At 41.7% G+C, this 22,313-nt stretch overlaps 1 protein-coding gene across 2 annotated transcripts in view; it reads left to right on the top strand.

Moving 5' to 3' along the window:
• The window catches only part of MED27 (mediator complex subunit 27), a 228,220-nt gene that overhangs the window by 140,797 nt on the left and 65,110 nt on the right, over positions 1-22,313 (top strand). For both annotated transcript variants that reach the window (XM_032165470.2, XM_058445170.1), the window contains exon 4: positions 7,146-7,239. In XM_032165470.2, coding sequence (XP_032021361.1) covers positions 7,146-7,239 — 94 coding nt within the window. The remainder of the gene's footprint in view (positions 1-7,145; positions 7,240-22,313) is intronic.

Genomic DNA, 22,313 nt, shown 5'->3' with positions numbered 1-22,313 from the left:
CAGTGTCCAAGATAGAGTGAGCCTGCTCAGGGACGTGGAAGAAGCCTAGATGAGGCTATAACAGTCACTGCAGCTGGAGCAAAGGTCTCCTTGGCCCTCCCAGGACTTGAGACTTTAGTTCACCACTGAGCTGTGCCTTTAACAGTGATACAAAAAGTAGGGAGCCCTTTACTTATACAAACAAGGAGCATGGGTGTAAAGCATGAGGAATGTGGCTTTAGAGGGTAAAAGTAGTTACCCCAATCAGATGACCTCTGAAGTCATGGAGGTAGGTCTTTGATTTTGTTGGAAGGATGAGTAAGTCAGAGGCAGGTGTTTAAAAACAAACACAAAAGATATGTGTTGGCAAGAATGTGGAGAAAAGGGAACCCTCACACAGTGTTGATGGAACTGTAAATTAGTACAGCCATTATGGAAAATAGTATGGCGGTTCCTCAAAATGTTAAAAATAGAACTACCATATGACCCAGCAATTCCGCTACTGGGTATATGTCCATAGGAATGAAGTCAGTGTGTCAAAGAGACATCCACATCCCTATGTTCATTGCAATATTGTTCACAATAGCCAAGATGTGGAATCAACCTAACTGTCTGTTAGTGGATGAATGAGTAGAGAAAATGTGGTGTATGTATACAGTGGAATACCATTCAGCCTGAAAAAGAAGGAAATCTTGTCATTTACAACAACGTGGATGAACCTAGAGGACATTATATTAAATAAAATAAGCCAGGGACAGAAAGACAAATATTGCATGATCGCTTTTTTTTTTTTTTTTTTAAGAGATAGGGTCTTATTTGTCACCCAGTTGGAATGCAGTGGCACAATCATGGCTCACTGCCTCCTTGAACTCCTGGGCTCAAGCAATCCTCCCATCTCAGCTTCCCAAGTAGCTGGGACTATAGGTACATACTACCACACCCAGCTAATTTTTTTTTTTTTTTAGAGACAGGATCTTGCTATGTTGCCCAGGCTGATCTCGAACGCCTGAGCTCAAGCCATCTTCCTGCCTTGGCCTCCCAGTGTTGGGATTATAGGCATAAGCCACCATACCTGGCCACGATCTCACTTCTACGTGGAATCTAAAAAAGTTGAACTCATAGAAGTAGAGAGTAGAATGGTAGTTACCAAGGGCTTGGCATGGGGGCTGGGGAGAGATACTGATCAAAAGATATAAAATTTCAAGTATGTAAGAGGAATAAATTCAAGAGATCTATTGTATAACATGGTAGCTATAGTTAATAGCAATGTATTATATTATCGAAAATTGCTAAGACAGTAGATTTTAGGTGTTCTTACCACACATACACAAAAATGCTAAATATGTGAGGCAGTGTATGTGCTGATTAGCTTGATTTAACCATTCCACAATATATGCATATTTCAAAACAACAGGTTGTACATGATAAACATATACAATCTTTGTCAATTAAAAAATAAACAAAAACTAGCCTATGGCTCTATCACAGAAACATGATTTAAAGATGATCAGAATTAGTAGATTCTTTGTACCCCCTATGCCATTTCAGTTATGTTCACTTCTGGGCTGCAATATATATATAAAATATAAAAATAAAAATAGCTTTATTGAAAAATAAAAGTTAAGCATTCAGAGAAGAACAAAAAAGCAAACCAGGAACCACAGTTCTAGAACAGGGCTAAAGCAGGGATGCTTAACTTGGGGTCCATGAATGGACTTTAAAGGTCTATGAACTGCAGAAGATTGTATATAAAATGTTGTACAGACATGTGTTTTAATTTTCATACCTTCTCCAAGGGATCTGTGACCCAAGAAAGAGTAAAAAACAGCCGGGCGTGGTGGCTCACACCTGTAATCCCAACACTTTGGGAGGCAGAGACAAGCAGATCACCTGAGGTCAGGAGTTTGAGACCAGCCTGGCCAACATGGTGAAACCCTGTCTCTACTAAAAATACAAAAATCAGCCTGGCATGGTGGCGGGTGCCTGTTATCCCAGCTACTTGGGAGGCTGAGGCAGCAGGGAGAATCGCTTGAATCCATGAGGTGGAGGTTGCAGTGAGCTGAGATTGCACCACTGCACTCCAGCCTGGGTGACAGAGCGAGACTCCATCTCAAAAAAAAAAAAAAGACTAAAAACCACTGATGAAAGAATCAGAAAACCCAACAGTCTTTTATAAAGTCCATTCATGGACCCCAGAAAGCTTTTAGGTTTTGGAGGAAATATTTGTGTGTCATTCTAAAGGCTAAAGTAGGGTGATTGGGTACAGATACTAGTAAGTGGATTTGAAACAATCAGACGTCAGGCAATGCAAGGAGTTGCCTCATGAGGTGGCGATGGGGGGTATTTATGCAGACCACCTGTTGGAGATGCTGTTAAAGTCCTAAATTGTTGGGGACACTGGATGAGAGGACCTCTGAGGTCCTGGTGTTCTTTAATTCTCGGACTAAGGCCATTGAAAGGAGCAAGCTGGGCTACTTGAAGAAAATTAGAAGTGAACAAAAGTATAGGGCTCTTGAAATCCGTTTTCGCCATTTGAGAATGGTGGGATTGTTTCTGATGCAGCGGAGATGTTGAGGCAGTTGAGACTGAAGCTGTCCTTCTGGAAGAGATGGTTGGGTTGTGCTGGAAAAAAGTGGATTGGAAACCGTTGAGAGTCTTACCGCAGCTAGGGCAAAGAACAGGGAAACAGAATGCTCTGGTTGCTTAAAAGTTCGTTTTCTATCTGAACATACTGAAGTTATGGATCATACCTTGATTTGAATCTGTAATTTCTAGAAGTTTGTGTTTCTAGCCCAGTTCTTGGACCATCAAGCCAGCTCATTGACCAAATACTTCAAGAAGGAGAACCAAGCAGCTCTCCATTTTTGAAAGGCTTCTGTAATGTAAATAGGAACAGCAGTCTTTCCAAGTTATTACCCTGTTAACAGGTTGACAGATATGTGCAAATTGTGACTCACTGCTCAATTTGGCACTAAATTAATGTCTTTCCGCGCCGCGTCTGCTCAAGTGTAAACTAGTCACCACTGCTGTGTTACTGCTTGTTTGCCTATATTCCAAAGGTAAAAATTAAAGTAATTTGATTCTGCCACAGAACAGAGTGTAACATATGGTGGAAGCGTGGGAGGGGAGCACGCTGTTCCTACCTGTCCTTAACCCTGCTCTCAAAGTGGGGCGCCGCACTGCAGAGCCCGCTGCAGACGCTAGCCGTGCTCACCGTCTCAAGAGGCGGCACTCGGAGAGTACTGCCAGAGACCACCTCCCATACCAACACCCCTCCCTCAACAAGAAAGAGTGTCATTTTTGTCTCTACATTTTTAATTTGAGCTTCCAAGCTTTCCTTATTTCTGTCAAGTCACTAGTGGTTGATTTGTGTTTCGAAGGTTGGGTCTGTTTGAAAATGAAGTGTTTTGATTTTTGCCTCGAGAATTTAGACATTGTTTTCCTCAGCTAAAGATGCAGCTGACTTTCTCTCTTTCCCCTTTTGGCAAATACATAATGTCACCTGTAGAAAAGAAATTTGCATCTCGTTTGTGTTAGGCATGTGAATGGAAAACAATCTCCTGAAAATCCATTTTGCTTCATACAGTCTTTGAGTTTGCTGAGCTTTGTCTGAGGTCACGGGTTGGGGAAGAAACAACAAAACAAGAACAACAAAACCCACCCAGATCTCTTTACTTACCTGTGCCAACTGCAGATCTTTTTCCTAGGAACTTATTTTTCTTCTGCCATTGCCTTTTCTTACAGGTAAAAATCTCATCAATAAAGAAATCAAAAATGGCCAGGAACATTTGTTTGCCCATTTAGAACTCTGGCCCTTACTAAAAGCAAGCAAAGTTAGGTAGTTGGCATGGAATTCTAGAAATCTACACACTGAGCTTGGTTTCTGGCTTTTTGCTTGACCTGGGATCATCACTTAACCCACCTCATTTATTTATTTTTCTAGTCTCCTAAGGAGACTAGTTTTCTAGAATGTATCTTGACGCCTTCAAGGTGAAAGGTACAATGGAAAGCAAATTATGATGTTACCTTTGTGCTGAAGATCTGCATATTCATCTGCTTTCTGCTGTCCAAAACTGTGATGGCTATTGATTGAGGATCAGTTCAGAAGACATCGCCTATCCTCTTCCCCATTAGCATATACTTAGCAATGACCTCCATTCACACAGGACAGTGGATGTTTGCTTCCTGCTGAGTCGGAAGAAACTGGGTTTAAACCACACATATAGATTTAGAGAAGAAGTATATACATGCAGAAATGTTTCCAGTGACCTGGTATAAACTTTGGGCATGAGGTTTTTGTCATGTGCCTTCACCATTTCAAGAAACATCAGGCAATGATGAAAAATGAGTTCATTTCCTCCTTTCTTCACTTTTCACCCCTTTTGTAGCATTTAAGCTTAGATCCAAGGTTGTGTGTCATGATGCTGTAAATCTAGAGGGAACCACGGGAGATGATGTGTGGTCAGCCTGTGTCTTAGCCATCCAGGAAAGATTGTTTATTAAACCATTAAAAAATCAGTCGAGGCCGGGCACGGTAGCTCACGCCTGTAATCCCAGCACTTTGGGAGGCCAAGGTGGGCAGATCACAAGGTCAGGAGATCAAGACCATCCTGGCTAATATGGCGAAACCCCGTCTCTACTAAAAATACAAAGAGTTAGCCAGGCGTGGTGGCAGCCACCTGTAGTCCCAGCTACTTGGGAGGCCGAGGCAGGAGAATGGCGTCAACCAGGGAGGCAGAGCTTGCAGTGAGCCGAGATTGCGCCACTGCACTCCAGCCTGGGTGACAGAGCGAGACGGTCTCAAAAAAAAAAAAAAAAGAAAAAAAAAATTCAGCAGAATGGGGCCTTGCCTTTAAGAAATGCCTGTCATTCTTTCTGAGCAAGTTCACTTTTTGGTGCCATATCCTCACGGTATGGTGCTTTTGAGAGATGGGAGATGCTGTTTGGTACGGAGATCATAAAAGCCATTCATGTACTTGAAGAATATCAAAGTCTCCCTCGGCCTTCTTTTCTCCAGGAGCAAATACCCTTCAGTGCACCTCCACGCCTTCTCACTCATCTCTGCTGCATTCTTCTTACTGTTGTTGTTGTTTACCACTGGGCCCTCTCTAATTTTTCCCCTTCCTTCTTCAGCTTAAAGTTTTAAAACTCGACATAACATTCTCTAAGGAAAACCTGATAGGCTTTCCTTAGAGAATAAGTAGGGTCGCTTTCTGACTTTCAGAGCTGGCGTGTGATGTTCGCTTTTTAACAAATGGCATTATGTTTTCTGCTATCTCTCATGAGCCCCAGGTTCAAACTAAAATCTTTTCATGTTGTGAACCGAGAACTAACCTCCCTCTTACCCCAAGAGAATATACCTTTTATATGTCCCTGACTTAATGGACATGTAATTTAATTTGTCGTAGCCAATGGATATGAAATCCAATGTAAAATCCTTAATAGATAGTTTTACATGTCAGCTATTATGTTATACATCCTCTTTGTGTCCAATGTAATTGGATGGTGAACACAAATTCTTGTATAATTTTGTTCTCAAAGGACCTGAGCCAGACCGTACTCAGTGCTATGGGCCGATGTCTTCACAATGCACTACCACTGAAGGGGAGAATTTATCCCAGTAAGAGAGGGCATTTTTGCAGAATTGGCCCATGGTGTAAGTGGTAGAACTATCAATCAGGGCACTTACAATTTTTGAGTCCTTTATATGTGCCAGTTCTCATGCTGAGTCCTTAATGTCACTGAAAACCTTAAGAGGTACAGGTTTCATCTGGGCTATAAGAATAGAGGATTCCCTTTTGGTGGGATATCTCCAAGGAAAACATGAAGCGGATAGCTTGCCTGATATGTTTGGAGTAAGAGCCAGGTAGAGAGTTTATGAGTAAGACTGTAACAGATATATAGAAAACTAATCAAATGAAAAGGCAAAACAGGGCTGGGTGCAGTGGCTCATGCCTGTAATCCCAGCACTTTGGGGAGGTTGAGGCAGGCGGATCACTTGAGATCAGGAGTTCGAGACCAGCCTGGCCAACATGGTAAAACTCCATCTCTACTAAAAATACAAAAATTAGCCGGGAGTGGTGATGGGTACCTGTAATCCCAGCTACCTGGGAGGCTGAGGCACGAGAATCACTTGAACCTGGGAGGCAGAGGTTGCAGTGAGCTGAGATAGCACCACTGCACTCCAGCCTGGGCAATAGAGCAAGACTCACTCTCAAAAAAAGAAAAAAAGAAAAAGCAAAATAGAAATGTAAGAAAACAGAAAGCTGTATAAGTAAATAAATGTAGTCATAAGCCACTATGTGGCTCAGCTATTAAAAATATATGCAAAGATTTTAGAATATAAGCACAGACTACTGATTTAAGTAAAAATTGTGATATAACTTGAATTAGAGCACAACCAGAAGATCAGGAATGACTTTAGGTATTTAAAACAGAAGGAATTGGCTGGGCACAGTGGCTCATGCTTGTAATCCCAGCACTTTGGGAGGCCAAGGTGGGCAGATGATGAAGTCAGGAGTTCGAGACCAGCCTTGCCAATATGGTGACACCCCATCTCTACTAAAAATGCAAAAATTAGCCAGGCATGGTGGCGTGTGCCTGTAGTCCCAGCTACTCGGGAGGCTGAGGCAGGAGAATCGCTTGAACCCAGGAGGCAGAGGTTGCAGTGAGCCAAGATCACGCCGCTGCACTCCAGCCTAGGTGACACAGCAAGACTCTGTCTCAAAGAAAAAAAAAAAGGAAGGAATTTAATCCTGGGAATTGGTTATTCCAATGATTCAAAGGAGAAGCCAGATGAGACAGTGAGACAGCCCGGAGGTGCGCAACAGCAGGACACTGCTGCCATCCTGGACTGGAAGGACAAAGGGAGGGGGCCGTGTTGTTGGAGCCCAGTGGCCCAGCAGGTGACACAGCTAAATTCTGACCTCCTATAGAAGAAAATTAATAGTCATGCCTTAAAATGAAAATTCAAGAACTAGCATTAAAAACACATTATCTGGACATACAGAGGTAAAGACTAAAAGGTTTCTAATCCTATTTGCCTTCTTAAAAATGTGTTATATTGATTTAAAATTACATTTAAAAGCAATGTCTTTTGAATACTATTAATCTGTAGTTCTTAACTGGAGTTGTGGTTCACACATGTTTATTTTTTTCCCACGTAGATATGTTGATGATGTGATCAGCCGCATTGACAGGATGTTTCCTGAAATGTCCATCCACTTATCCAGACCCAATGGAACATCAGCAATGCTTCTGGTAAGATCAGCTTAACTGATTTGTAGGGATGTTGGGGAAAAAAATGGACTTCACAATTAACTCTCTGGTCCTGTGTTGTAGGATCTATAGAATGGGGATTAAATTCCAATTTGATAGTGAATAACATAGTTTATTTACTGGCATTCTGTAGGTTAAGAATTCTGCACATTGAAACCTTGCTTTTGAACAAAATTTCAGACCCCATGTAAGACTTAACCAGAGAGGAAAGACACTGTAAGACCATTTCACCTTAAGTCACTTCATGCAACCTCCCAATGTTTTGGTGACTCTGTTTTCTATTTTCCCCAAAGAAGTATAGTAGACAATAGTGCTGCTCAACTGTTGGATCCTGCTAAAGAAAACACTCTCGCCAGGCGCGGTGGCTCACGCCTGTAATCCCAGCACTTTGGGAGGCCGAGGCGGGCGGATCACGAGGTCAGGAGATCGAGACCATCCTGGCTAACACAGTGAAACCCCATCTCTACTAAAAATACAAAATATTAGCCGGGCGTGGTGGTGGGCGCCTGTAGTCCTAGCTGCTGGGGATGCTGAGGCAGGAGAATGGCATGAACCTGGGAGGCGGAGCTTGCAGTGAGCCGAGATCACGCCACTGCACTCTCCAGCCTGGGTGACACAGCAAGACTCCGTCTCAAAAAAAAAAAAGAAAAAGAAAACACTCTCTTAATACAAAACCAGAATATTATGTATTTGAAGAAAGTGTTCTGAGACTTGTGACTGATGACTTCTGGTTTTGCTGTTTCTGATTATGGTTTGCTCTGAACACATCGCCTCATAATCTCCTAGAAGATGTTTGTATTTGCATGAATTCACCAAAGACAGGTGTGTTTTGGAAATACGGTGGGATAGAAATGCTAGATTATGTTATTAATTAGGAAGGCATAGAGACCTCAATGATGAGAAGCTTTTCTAGTGGTCTGTGTAATAATACTTGTATGTGCTTGAAGAATACTTCCCTGAACACAGATTTTTGAGGAATCACCACGTTTTATAAAAAGCAGAGTTTATTGAATAAGAATGATGGTTTCGATGGGCGTCGGGGAGGTCAGGTTCAGGACTGGGTATTTTTCCATCTATTCCGCCGTTGCTGCTTTGGAGCCTAGTGTGAACTCCCCATATTTTAGCATTTTACTTGTGTGAAATCTTATAAATAGCCAGTCACCCAGGATGGGTTACTATTTACTCCAGCAGTTCATCTTAGGGGAGCATTGTGTGTGCATGTGTGTTTTGGTCTTAAGACAGGAAAAGATCTGGGCTTGTTAAATGTTTGTTACTTCGTTTGTGGGGAAAAAAAAATTAGTGACATTCACCTGGATAACATGCTACTTAAAAAATTTCTTTCAGTTAAAACATAAAGGAGATAATGCTATGTTTTTTTCATAGAAAGGGGAAACAGTTTTCTTCATATAAAATGCATCTGTCTACAGAACATGAAATATCGTCTGCCTCCAGAGGTTGCAGTGAGCTGAGATCGCGCCATTGCACTCCAGCCTGGGCAAAAGAGTGAGACTCTGTCTCAAAAAAAAAAAAAAAAAAAAAAAAGTCTGCCTCAGTTAAATGTACAAATTGCCCAGATTTTAAGATACCCCAGACCTAGCAGTTGAAACATAAATCCTGCTCTCAGCATACCTGACAAGGCCCCAAAGAGTTAATGAAGATAAAAATGAATGCATCCTCAGTGAAATAGGTTTGTTCAAATTATTTCTGGGTCATTGAGCTCCCATTTCATAATGAGGGTGGGATTTGGCATTGAAGGGAATGAGCAGAGGGAACAGGATTCCAGGCAAACAGGCCACACAGATGAGTTCCTTCCACCTGAGAAGGCAGGCGTGTATTTCACAGTAATGGTCGACCTCACCTGCTTTCCCATGGAGCTTCTGTCCTAATAGACTGATGAGAGAGGTTAGGGGCTCAATTCAAGGCAAGAATCACATTTCACATGCCCTGTTTATTTACTACCACTAACACCCATCCACCCCCACTAATTCAGACATGTGGATCTAGGTGCCTACTTGTTACCTTTCTTCAGCAACATAGGAACTCACAGAAGCTGGTGCTTACCTACAGGGCCAGTGGTAGGTGATCTGATTCAGAATCAGATTGCCACAGGCCATGGTGTTAATCATACTTTTAACATAATGCCTGCATTTGGCGTTTACTATTAAAAGTTGGAATTTTATGAGATGGCAAATCTCTGGGCTATTCACTGCTACCACATCCATCGTGAGGTGGGTGATGGGAATTCCTACCTGGAGGGGAGCAGGACCAACAGATGCCACCTCCCCCACTACCTACTGCTAGTCACCTGTTCCCCAGAAAAGTGTTTTCTGGAGGTGAATCTGGAATAAATTGAATTAATCTGGAGTGCAGTGTATTCCTGAAGGCTTTGGGGGCAAGTGAGACTGATGGGGAAAGACCAGTTAGGAGGCCGTTGAAGCAGGGTGCACTTCAGCAGTCTCAGCTGATACCTTCCTTTACCTCCCTTGGCAAATGTCCGAACTGCGCCTGTGCTTTTGAAATAAAATGGCATTTCCTCCTGAATTGGCTGGGCTTCCTTGAATGCAGTCAACAGAAACTCTGATTGACTTACATAAGGAAAGAGTCGGTTTTGGTTTTGCTGTTTGATGGTGCCAGGTGCATCAGACTCAGTGATTAATCTGACCTGCCCAGCAGGACAAAAACCAGAGTAGCTCCAGGCATGTCAGGAACAAGATCAGGACAACATTTTTTAGGGGGCCCTATGGCCCAAATGATTCCATATTAACTGCCTTCCATCCCTGTGCATACAACTTGGGAAGAACACTCCTACTGGCCTAGCCTGCAGTTGCTCCTTGCCCTGAGCCCAGAGGATGGGGGAGTCAGGCCTTGGCAGCCCCACAGAACTGCAAGGAGTGGAGGGGCAGTAATTCCCTAGAGGAACCAGCCGTCTGTATGGCACAGTGAACATCTATGTGGACAGAATCTTGTGGCTTACACAGCACTTATCTCATCTGGTTCTCACTGTGGCCCTTGAGGTGGGTAGCACCAACTGTGCTCATTTGACAAGTAGGAAACGGAGGCAGTTGTTTCCTGTGGCTGCGGGGACACCTATCCCTATCTCCCCAAGCCTCCAGGGTGCTGTCCTCCTCTTGTCTCTGAGGTCAGGTCATGCTGGTGGCAAGTAAGATTTGGACTACCAGGCACTAGGCTGGTGATTTTTTCTTTTTCTTTTTTTTTTTTTTTTTTTGAGACAGGGTCTCACTTTGTCACCCAGGCTGGAGTGCAGTGGCGTGATCACAGCTCATTGCAGCCTCAACCGCCTGGGCTCAAGCAGTCCTCCCACCTCAGCCTCCTGAGTAGCTGGGACCACAGGTGTGTGCCACCATGCCTGGCTAATTTTTATATTTTTTGTAGAGACAGCAGGCTGGTCTCGAACTCCTGAGCTCAAGTGATGCATCTGCCTCAGCCTCCCAAAGTGCTGGGATTACAGATATGAGCCACTGTACCTGGCCAATTTTTTCTTAAAATTTTTAAATTATGTAATTTGATATATACTAAAGAATATATGTAATGTATATGTAAATTATAAAGCTTAGATAAACCCATGAGCTCATCACTCAATTTGAGAAATAGAACATAAACAATATGGCTCCTCCCCAATCCCTGCCTCCCGACCCGTGATCATCTCCACCCTGAGAGGCACCCCCTTCTCATTTTTAAAATGCAGTTTGCCACATGTGCCTGTATCCCTAAATAATGCCTCCTTGAGTTTTGAGCTGTGTAAAAATAGTATCATACTATGTATATTGTTTCTGAGCTGTATCCCTGATGGTGGTCGTATCTGGCAGTTTGATCATTGTCATCTAATGTTCATCCTGTGACTGTCCACACTTTATTCTTTCTCTTGCCAAGGCACGTTGGGGTTGTTTGCAATTTTGCTTTATAAATAATGTTGGCATGAGCATTCTCTTGCATATACCAGGATACTTTTTTTGAAAGCTTTTATTTTAATTTTTATGGGTACACAGTAGGTGTATATATTTATGGGGTACGTGAGATACTTTGATACAGGCCTGTGATGTGTAATCATCAAATCCTGGTAAATGGATATCTGTCCTCTCAAGCATTTATTCTTTGTTCTATAAAGTATCCAATTATACTCTTTTAGTTATTTTAAAATGTACAATTAAATTGTTATTGATTGTAGTCACCCTGTTGTGCTATCAAATACTAAGTCTTATTTATTTTTACTAACTACTTTTTGTACCTATTAAACATCCCCACTGTCCTGCCCCCATACTCCCACCCCAACTACCCTTCTCAGCTGCTGGCAGCCATCCTTATTCTATCTCCAGGAGTTCAGTTACTTTAATTTTTACCTCCCACAAATAGATGAGAACATAACGAAGTTTATCTTTCTGTGCCTGGCTTATTTCACGTAACTTAACAACCTCCATTTCCACCTATGTTGTTGCAAATGACAAGATCTTGTACTTTTTTTATGGCTGAATAGTACTCCATTGTGTATATGTACCACATTTTCTTTACCCACTCACTTCTTGATGGACACTTAGGTTGTTTCCAAATTTTGGCTGTTGTGAACAGTGCTGCAACAAACATGAAGGTGCAGCTATCTCTTCGATATACTGGTTTCCTTTCTCTTGGGTATATATGCAGCAGTGAGATTGCTGGGTCATATGGTAGCTCTATTTTTCGGTTTTCTGAGGAACCTCAAAACTGTTCTCCATAGTGGTTGTACTAATTTACATTCCCACCAACAGTGTACAAGGGTTCTCTTTTCTCCACCTCCTCACCAGCATTTGTTATTGCCCGTCTTTGGATAAAAGCTGTTTTAACTGGGTTTTTGCCATTTGTATGTCTTCTTTTGAGAAATATCTATTCAGATCTTTTGCCTATTTTTTAACGGATCATTAGTTTTTTTTTCCTGTAGAGTTCAAGCTCCTTATATATCCTGGCTATTAATCCTTTGTCAGATGGGTAGTTTGCAAATTCAGTAATATTGCAGATCCATTCTATGGACTGTCTCTTCACTTTGTTGATTGTTTCCTTTGCTGTACAGAAGCTTTTTAACTTGATATGATCCCATTTATCCATTTTTGCTTTGGTTGCCTATGTTTATGGGATATTACTCAAGACATTTTTGCTCAGACCAATGTCCTGGAGAATTTCCCCAACATTTTCTTGTAATAGTTTCATAGTTTGAGGTCTTAGATTTAAGTCTTTAATCCATTTGTATTTGATTTTTATGTATGGTGAGAGACAGGGATCTACTTCTTCTGCATATGGAAATTAAGTTTTCCCAGCACCATTTATTGAAGGGACATCTTTTCCCCAATGTATGTTCTTGGCACCTTTGTCAAAAATGAGTTCGCTGTAGGTGTATGGATTTGCTTCTGGGCTCTCTAGTGTCTTCCATTGATCTGTGTGTCTTTTTATGCCAGTACCATGCTGTTTTGGTTATTATAGCTCTGTAATATAATTTGAAGTCAGGTAATGTGATTCCTCCAGTTTTGTTCTGCTCAGGGTAGCTTTTGCTATTCTGGATCTTTTGTGGTTCCATATAAATTTTAGGATTTTTTTTTCTATTTCTTTGAAAAATATCATTGATATTTTGATAAGGCTTGTATTGAATGTGTATTGCTTTGGGTAGTATGGACATTTCAACAATATTGATTCTTCCAACCTATGAACGTGGAATATCTTTCCATCTTTTTGTGTCTTCTTCAATGTCTTCTATCAGTGTTTTATAGTTTTCATTATGAGAGTTTTATAGTTTTCATTATGAGAGTTTTTGTTATTTCTCCATTCTATTTCTTTGGTTGATTCCTAGGTATTTAATTTTATGTGTGGCTATTGTTAAATAGGATTACTTTTTTATTTCATTTTCAAATTGTTCACTCTTAGCATATAGAAATGCTACTGATTTCTGTATATTTTGTATCCTTCAACTTTACTGAATTTGTTTCTCAGTTCTAATGGTTTTTTGGCAGAGTCTAGGTTTTTCCAAATATAAGATCGGATCATCTGCTAACAAGGATAATTCGACCCTCTTCCTTTCCAATTTGGATGCCCTCTATTTTTTCTCTTGTCTGATTGCTCTAGCTAGGACTTCTAGTATTATGGAAGGATGAAAGTGGGCATGCTTGTCATGTTGTAAATCATAGAGGAAAGGCTTTCAGTATTTCCCCATTCAGTATGATACTAACTATAAATCTGTCATATATGGCTTTTATTATGTTGAAGTATGTTTCTTCCATACCCAGATTTTTGAAGGTTTTTATCATAAAGTGATGTTGGTTTTTATCAAATGTTTTTTCAGTATCAATTGAAATGATCGCATGGTTTTTGTCCTTCATTCTGTTGATATGATGTTTCACATTAATTGATTTGTGTATGTTGAACCATCTTTACATCCCTGGAATAAATCCCACTTGGTCATGATGAATGATCTTTTTAATGTATTGTTGAATTCAGTTTGATAGTATTTGGTTGAGGATTTTTGCATCAATAATCATCAGAAATATTGGCCTATAGTTTTCTTTTTTTGTTGTGTCTTTGTCTGGTTTTGGTATCAGGGTAATACTGGCCTCATAAACTGAGTTTGGAAGTATTCCTTCCTCCTCTGTTTTTTGGAATACTTTGAGTAGGATTGGTATTAATTCTTCTTTAAATGTTTGGTAGAATTCAGCAGTGAAGCCATTGGATCGTGGGCTTTTCTTTACTGGGAGACTTTTTATTACTGCATCAATGTTGTTACTTGATATTGGTCTGTTCAGGTTTTAGATTTCTTCATGGTTCAGTCTCGGTAGGTTGTATGTGTCTATGAATTTATCCATTTCCTCGAGGTTTTCCAATGTATTGGCATGTAGTTGCTCATAGTAGCCACTAATGATCCTTTTAATTTCTATGGTATCAGTTGTAATGTCTCCTTTTTCATCTCTTATTTTATTTGTATCTTCTCTCTTTTTTTTTTTTCCTAATTAGTCTGGCTAAAGGTTTGCCAATTTTATTTTGTGTTTCCATTATCATTTATTTCAAGAAATTTTTCAGTTTCCTTCTTAATCTCTTAATTGACCCACTGGTCGTTCAGGAGCATATTGTTTAATTTCCGTGTGTTTGTATAGTTTCCAAAATTCCTCTCATTATTGATTTCTAATTTTATTCCAGTGTGGTCAGAGAAGATGCTTGATATTCTTATAGGTTTTTTTTTAAATGTGTTAAGACTTGTTTTGTGACCTAACGTATGGTCTGTCCTTGAGAATGGTCTGTGTAGTCTTATCCTTGAGAGTGATCTGTGTGCTGAGTAGAAGAATATGTGTTCTGCAGTCATTGGATGAAATGTTCTGTAAATATCTATTATGTCCGTTTGTTCTGTAGTCCAGGTTAGGTCTGATGTTTCTTTGTTGACTTTCTGTCTGGAAGATCTGTCCAATGCTGAAAGTGGGATGTTAAATTATTGTATTGTGGCCTGTCTCTCTCTTTAGCTCTAGTGATATTTCCTTTATGTATCTAGGTGTTCCATTGTTGGTTGCATATATATTTACAATTGTGATATTCTCTTGCTGAACTGACCCCTTTAGCATTATATGATGACCTTCTTTGTCTCTTTTTACACTTTTTGTCTTGAAATCTATTTTGTCTAAGTATAGCTACTCCTGCTCTCTTTTGGTTTCCATTGGCATGGAATATCTTTTTCCATCCTTTTATTTTCAGTCTATGTGTATCTTTATAGGTGAAGGCTGTTTTTGTAGGCAACAGATCAATGGGTCTTGCTTTTTTATCTATTCAGCTACTCTGTGTCTTTTGATTAGAGAGTTTACTTATATTTGATTGGAGTTAGTTCACTTATACTCAGTGTTATTGTTGATAAGTAAGGACTTACTTCTTCCATTTTGCTGTTTTCTGGTTGTTTTGAGGTCTTCCTTCCTTCTTTCCTTCCTTCTTTTGTTCCTTTTAGTGAAGGTGATTTTCTCTGGTGGTATGATTTAATATTTTGCTGTTTATTTTTTGTGCGTCCATTGTGTATTTTCTAATTTGAGTGAAGTTTGCAAATACTATCTTATAATCTGTTATTTATTCATTCATTTATATTTTATTTTATTTATTTATTTTTGAGATAAGGTCTCACTCTGTCACCCAGGCTGGAGTGCAATGGCACAGTCTTGGCTCACTGCAGCCTCCGCCCCCTGAGCTCAAGTGATCCTTCCCTCCTCAGCCTCTCGAGTAGCTGGGACCACAGATCCGCGCCACCACACCTAGCTAAGTTTTTATATTTTTGATAGAGACAGGTTTCAACATGTTACCCAGGCTGGTCTTGAACTCCTGAGCTCAAGCAATCTGCCCCCTTGGCTTCCCAAAGTGCTGGGATGACAGGCATTGAGCCACCGTGCCCAGCCTTATAACCTGTTATTTTAAACTGATGACAACACTGCTTGCATAAACAAACAAACAAAAGGCAAAAAGACAACTAATAATAACTCTACAGTTTTTCGTGGCCCCGCTTTTTAACTTTTGGTTGTTTTTCTTTATGTCCTGTTGTACTACCTATGTCTTGAAAAGTTATTATTTTTGATTGGATCATTGTTTAGTCTTTCTACTTAAGAGTAGTTTTCACAGCACAATTACAGTATTATAATATTACATGTTTTTCTGTGTGCTCACTATTACCAGCAAATTTTGTACCTTCAAATGATTTCTTATGGCTCACTTACATCCTTTTCTTTCTGATTGAAGAACTCCCTTTAGCATTCCTTATAGGACAGGTCTGGTGTGATGAAATCCCACAGGTTTTGTTTGTCTGAAAAAGTCTTTATTTCTCCTTCATGCTTGAAGGATATTTTCGCAGGATATACTATTCTAGGGTAAAAGTTTTTTTCCTTCAGCACTTTAAATATGCCATGCCACTCTCTCCTGGCCTGTAAGGTGTCCACTGAGAGGTCTGCTGCCAGACGGATTGGAGCTTCACTCTATGTTATTTGTTTCTTTTCTGTTGCTTTGTTCCTTTTAGGATCCTGTCTTTATCCTTGACCTTTGAGAGTTTGATTATTAAATGCCTTGAGGTAGTCTACTTCAGGTTAAAATTGCTTGGTGTTCTGTAACCTTCTTGTACTTGAATGTTGCTGTCTTTCTCTAGTTTTGGACAGTGATCTGATGTTACCCCTTGGAATAAACTTTCTGCCCTTGTCTTTTTTCCCTACCTCCTCTTTAAGACCAGTAACACTTAGATTTGCCCTTTAAAGCTATTATTTTAGGTCTGGATTACCAGGCAGAGACTTGGGTTCTCTTCCCTTACTTTCTCCCAAACAAAGGGAGCCTCTCTCTCTCTGTGCTAAGCCACCTGGAGCTGGAGATGAGGTGATGCAAACACCGCTGTGGCCACCACTCCTGAGACTGTGCTGGGTCAGACTTGAGGCCAGCACAGCACTGGGTCTTGCCCAAGGCTCGCTGTAACCACTACGTCTATGTTCACTCAAGGTGCTAGGACTCTACAGTCAACAGATGGGGAAGCCAGCCAGGTTTGTGTCCTTCCTTTCAGGGTAGCAAGTTCCCCTAGGTCCCAGGTGGGTTCACAGATGCTGTCTGAGGGCCAGGGATTGGAGTCAAAAACCTTAGGAATCTAGCTGGTACTCTATTCTCCTGCAGCTGAGCTGGCCCTCATACCACAAGAAAAGTCCTTCCCACTCTTCCCTCCCCTTTCCACTGGGGAGGAGAGCCTCTCCCAGTGACCACCACCACCACTGGTCCGTGGGGAGTTCTGCCAAGCCACTGCCAATGTTCACTGAGAGTCCGGGGGCCCTTCAGTGAGTGAAAAGTCCACAGTGGTTGTACTAATTTACACTCACCATACAGGTGTGGTGAATGCTGCCACGCCTGAGACTCACCCTTCAGGGCAGTGGATGCCCCTCTGCCAGAGCAGGCCCAGAAATACCATCTAAGAGCCTAGGCCTGGACTCAGGGACCCCAAGAGCCCACTTGGTGCTCTACCCTCCTGTAGCCAAGCTGGTACCTAAGGGGCAAGGCAAAGTCCCCTTTACTTTTCCTTCTGCTTTTCTCCAGCAGAAGGAGTCTCTCCGCAGAACCACCATGGCTGGGAATATGCCGGATCTCACTTGAAGCCAACACGTCTCAGAGTCTCACCCACGGCCCACAGCATACCACCTGGGTGTCACTGTTGGTTATTCAGGGCCCAAGGGCCCTTTAGTCAGCAGGTGATGGATTCTGCCAGGACTAGGTCCATCCCTTCAAGGGAGCAGATTCCCTTCTGGCCCAGGGTGTCGAGAAATATCATTTGGGAGCTAGGGCCTAGAATGGGGGCCTCACGACTGCCTGGTGCCCTACCCTGTTGTGGCCGAGCTGGTGTCCAAGATGCAAGGTGAAGTCCTCTTTACTCTTCGCTCTCCTGTCCTCAAGAAGAAGGAAGGGTCACTTTCATTGCTGTAAACTGTGGTGCCTAGAACTGGGGGAAAGGTGGCGCAAGCACTCCCTTAGCCACCCAGGCTACTGTCTCCCTGGGTCACATGCTGCCCTAGTCCACTGGCTCTAAGCCCAGCCCAGCACTAGAACTTGCTTAGGAATTGTAGTCCTTGTGGTCTAGACTGCCTTTCAAGTTTACCTAGAACCCCAGAACACTTTAGCATAAGCTGGCGAGGCTTGCTGAGAAACTCAAGTTCCCACCCTGGGGTGGGTGATTTCTCTCTGGCCAGAACTGGTCTAAATACTCCCTCCGTGGACATGGCATCAGCTGAGCCCAGCATGGCTTTACTCTCCACTGTGTCAGGGCAGCACTGAGTTCAATGGCAAGTCCCCCAGTCGCTGTGCTCTCCCTCACCCAAGTGTGCAGATCCTCTCCGGGCCATTTGGCAACTGCTGGAGGAAGGAGGAGGGGTGGTGTCACTGAAGACTGTCTTTCTTCCCCTTTTCAATGCCTCTTTCAGTGAACTAAAGTTAAAACAAGATACTGGGATTGCTCACCTGATTTTTGATTCTTATTATGGTGCTTTTTTGTGTGTAGTTGTTAAAAATTGGTGTTTCTGCAGGGGGGATGGTCAGGGGAGGCTTCTATCTGGCCATCTTGCTCCACCCACCTCAGGATACATTTTTAAGCCTTAGCCCAAGCCACAGAGCCAGTGCAGACTCCTCTCTGGAGGAGCAGGGAGGTGTTGTGATCAGTAGGGAAAGACGGCATTTTCCTAAGAGCCACCTGAGTTGTGAAACCTGATGTTGCAGTGCCCACATGGATGTCCAGAGCAGCTCCTGTTAAATGGCCTTGGTTCTACAATAACACATTTCACTGATTTTGTTGTTGTTCTAAATCTCATCTGCTTTTGGTATATGAGTGTAGAAGGCTTGGGGGTTGTTTGTGCATATGCATGGGAAAACAGCACGAAGTCATTGGACTTCAGGCAATTTGTGGACAAAAGGCAGGTTTTGGTGATCCCATTTTGGCTTCCTCCTTCACCAAGCAGTCCCTGCCAAGAAGCTCCTGACATGCCTGGAGCAACCCTGGCCTTTGTCCCTCCTGGCAGGTCCAATCTGTAATTGGGAGTCTCAGTCCAGCATCGACAATTTCTTCAGAGTATAAAAAGGGAAAAGGGAGAGGGAGAGTACCAAACTGGCACTTTTTGAGCCCTCTGTATATTTCAGCTTGGCATATCTAAAGCCAAGCCAGCTTTTTGTTGTTAGCCTGGAAGCACCAGGGCTTCGGGGCCAATCAGAACCTTAGGAGGTTTGATAATGGAGCACATGCTGGAGGAAGTTCACTCTTAGGAGAGGAGATGGGGTGAGAGGAAGGGAGGAAGGACAAATGGGCACCCAGCATTTGCTGAATGAATGGCAGAAATAAAAGCATCTTTGGCTTTCATATGTATCCGTTTGTCCATATTGGCAGAAATGGGGATCTGCTCTTTGGCTACTCGGGGGAGAAGGAATGACACTTGTGACTGATTTGATTCTGAAATTGCCAAGACAGTTACTGGCTTAACTTCTCGTGTCCTTGTAAGCCTTAGGTAATCGACTGTAGCCTATACAATCCAAACTCTAGCTAATGTCAAATCTAAACTTGCAGCCTCTTGCATAATCTTTAAATACATTGTGGTGCTGTCTGCTCTGTTTCGGGGCTGTTTTGGTATTGTGTAAATTAATAACTCATGATTTAATAAATCTTGCTTCCGTTCTTTGAAGAGAGATGAGCACAGTTATCCAAAAATAAATCTAGCTATGTTGATATTTAGTGTCAGTTAATCTACCGCCTAACATCCCATTATTAATTTTCTTCGAACAGTCAAAATATTTTAAGAGCTTAACTGAATCAGACTGGAACAAGCTGCTGGCTTCTCTTGGCATTTAAAATATTAATTTACAATTTTTGACTGATCTATTAGGTAGAAAAATGTAAGAAAAGACAAAAGCTTCAACCATGACATTGAAAATATATCTTGATATTTTATCATGTTTATTTAGATGTTATTTGATTTGCAAAGGATAAAACTCATTTATCAGTCTTTCTAAATCTACATTTTAACTAACCTTCAATTTCCATAACGTATTCGTACCCTGCTTGTGAATGACACATCTTGTTTTCAACCATTTAGACTAACATTATCTCATTTTACTCCACCCCGAGTTCTTGGAGGTAGGAAAGACTGTTGAATAGCTAGACTGCTTAATTATTTGGGGCCTTGATTTCTCCATTGAGTTCAATAGTGCTCAGGCTTGAAAAGGACTAAGAGTCACCAGCGTAGTTTGTGGGAAATGCATATTCTTGACAGGCAGTACAGAAATTCCAATTCAGCAGCTCTGGAGGTCCCAGGAGGCCAGGACGGCCAGAGGGGAAGCAGGGAGTGAGGGGAAGGACGGTGGAGTCCTGGAGCTCTACCTTTTCTCACTGCTGTGTTTCTTGGGCATCTCAGCCGAGTCTCAGGTAATCTGTGGAGTACATTTTGAGAACTCCTTTGTGCCCTTGGAGTTCTGATGAAGGCTGGCCTTTTTGGTAAGTCTCAGCTCTAGTGTCAAACTGGCTTATGAGATATGCTACTAAGGCATTCATATTTATTCAGTAAATACTCACTGAGCCCCTGGAGATAAAGGCATAGTTCTAGGCACTGTTCGGCATGGACCACATGAAGTTTTTGCCCTCGCGGAGCCTGTCTGTAGTGTAGAAAATGGACAAGAGACCAGCAACTTGCATAAAATGATGTCAGATGGTGATAAAGCTAAGAAGAACAGAAGCAGGGTAAGGGGCTGCAGCGTGGCAGAAGGTGTTGGGGGGCAGGGCAGCCCTCTGTGAATCAAGACCTGCATGAAGCAAGGTTCCAGGTGACCCATCTGGGGGGCAGGATCCAGGAGAGGCCACACAGGTAGAACAGATCCTCCCTGGAGGGCAGTGGGCTTGCTTGGGGAGACCCCAGGAGGCCAGGATGGCCAGAGCACAGGAGTGAGGGGAAGAAAGCGAGAAGTTGACACCACCTAAGCAGGAGACACCGGTCTGGGCCTCACAGGCTGGGAGGAGGGCTCCCTGCTTAGTGAGGTGTCCCTGTCATTTTAAATTCAAATGTACGAATTTGGATTCATCGTGACCTTTGACTCGTGACATACTGTCATCACTAACGCAGACATGGCCCTTTCATATTGGTTTATTTATAGTGCAGTGAACATCTCTGAACATAGCACTGGACCAGGAGCTGGAGCATGATTGGCAGCCTGTGCTGCCTGGGACTGCCCCCCACCGCCCCCGCAGGAGCTGCTGCCCCCCTGCGTGTTTATCATTCTCTCTCCTGTTTTGGAGGGGATGCTTCACCATATATATGCATATTCCTAAATTTATTCTTTAATTTTCCCCGGGTTTTAACTTAGTTTATTTTAAAGGGATTATATGTTGTCTTCAGGGACTTAATTTTTCACTGAACATTTTGTGTTTTTTACTAAATTTCCTTCAATTTGTTGGTTTAGCTATAGCTTATTCATTTTCACTGACAGGAAATATTCCATTATCTGAATATATTCTAATTTATTTATCCATTTTTCAATCAATGGTCATTTGATTTATTTCTGGGTTTCTGTTTTTCTATTATAAACAGTCCTGCTCTTACATTTTGAAATAATGAAGAGTATAATTGGATTGTTTGTAACACAAAGTATAAATGCTTGAGGGGAAAGACACCCCATTCTCCATGATACAGTTATTACACATTGCTTGCCTGTATCAAAACATCTCATGTATTCCATAAATATATACAACTCTTATGTACCCACAAAAAAATAAGAATAAAATAATCAAATAAACAGTCCTGCTCGGAACATTCTTGTTCGTGTTCCATTGTACCCGTGGGCTACTGTTTTTCTTGGATCTACTCCTAGGAGTGGAATTGGTTGGTTTAGGGCAGTGGTTCTTAACTGGGAGTGATTTTTGCCTCCCAGCAGACATTTGGCAAGGCCTAGAGATATTTTTAATTGTCACAACCTGGGGAAAGTGATGTTCCTGTCATCTATTGGGTAAGCGTGAGAACAAAAATGTAGACCTAAATAAACAAGCAAAGAAAATATCACCTAGAGAAAGAAACACTGAAAATATTACATACATAACTATAAAATGATATGACCAAGTTGAGACCACACATATCAGTCATATCAATAAATATGAATTAATTTAACACACTTATTGAAAGCTTTTTAAAGGTGATGTTGGTGTGGAAAAATATGCATTAAAGGATAGGAAAACACCACAAAAGGAAAAGCTACCAAGGGAGCTAGCCCTGTCAAGCATTAAAACATACCCTAAAACCTCTATCATTAGAACAGTGCAGTACTGGCTCATAAGCAGAAAAACAGGCCAGTAGAATAAAATAGCCTAGACGTAGACCCAAGTACATGTGGAAATTTAGTATGATGCAGATGGCATCTCAAGTCAGTAGGGCCTCAGTCATAAAAGGGAAAAAAACCTTCAGATGGTCAAAAACATCATTAGAAAATCAAAAGACAGCCAAGCTGGGAGAAAATATTTGCAACATACATTACAGACAGGACTAATATCCCTAAAATTATTTTTTAAATCATAAAAA

The sequence above is a fragment of the Hylobates moloch genome, unplaced genomic scaffold (assembly GCF_009828535.3).
Source record: "Hylobates moloch isolate HMO894 unplaced genomic scaffold, HMol_V3 SCAFFOLD_10, whole genome shotgun sequence".
Classification (NCBI taxonomy): domain Eukaryota; kingdom Metazoa; phylum Chordata; class Mammalia; order Primates; family Hylobatidae; genus Hylobates; species Hylobates moloch.
This window is presented reverse-complemented; position numbering and strand designations above follow the sequence as displayed.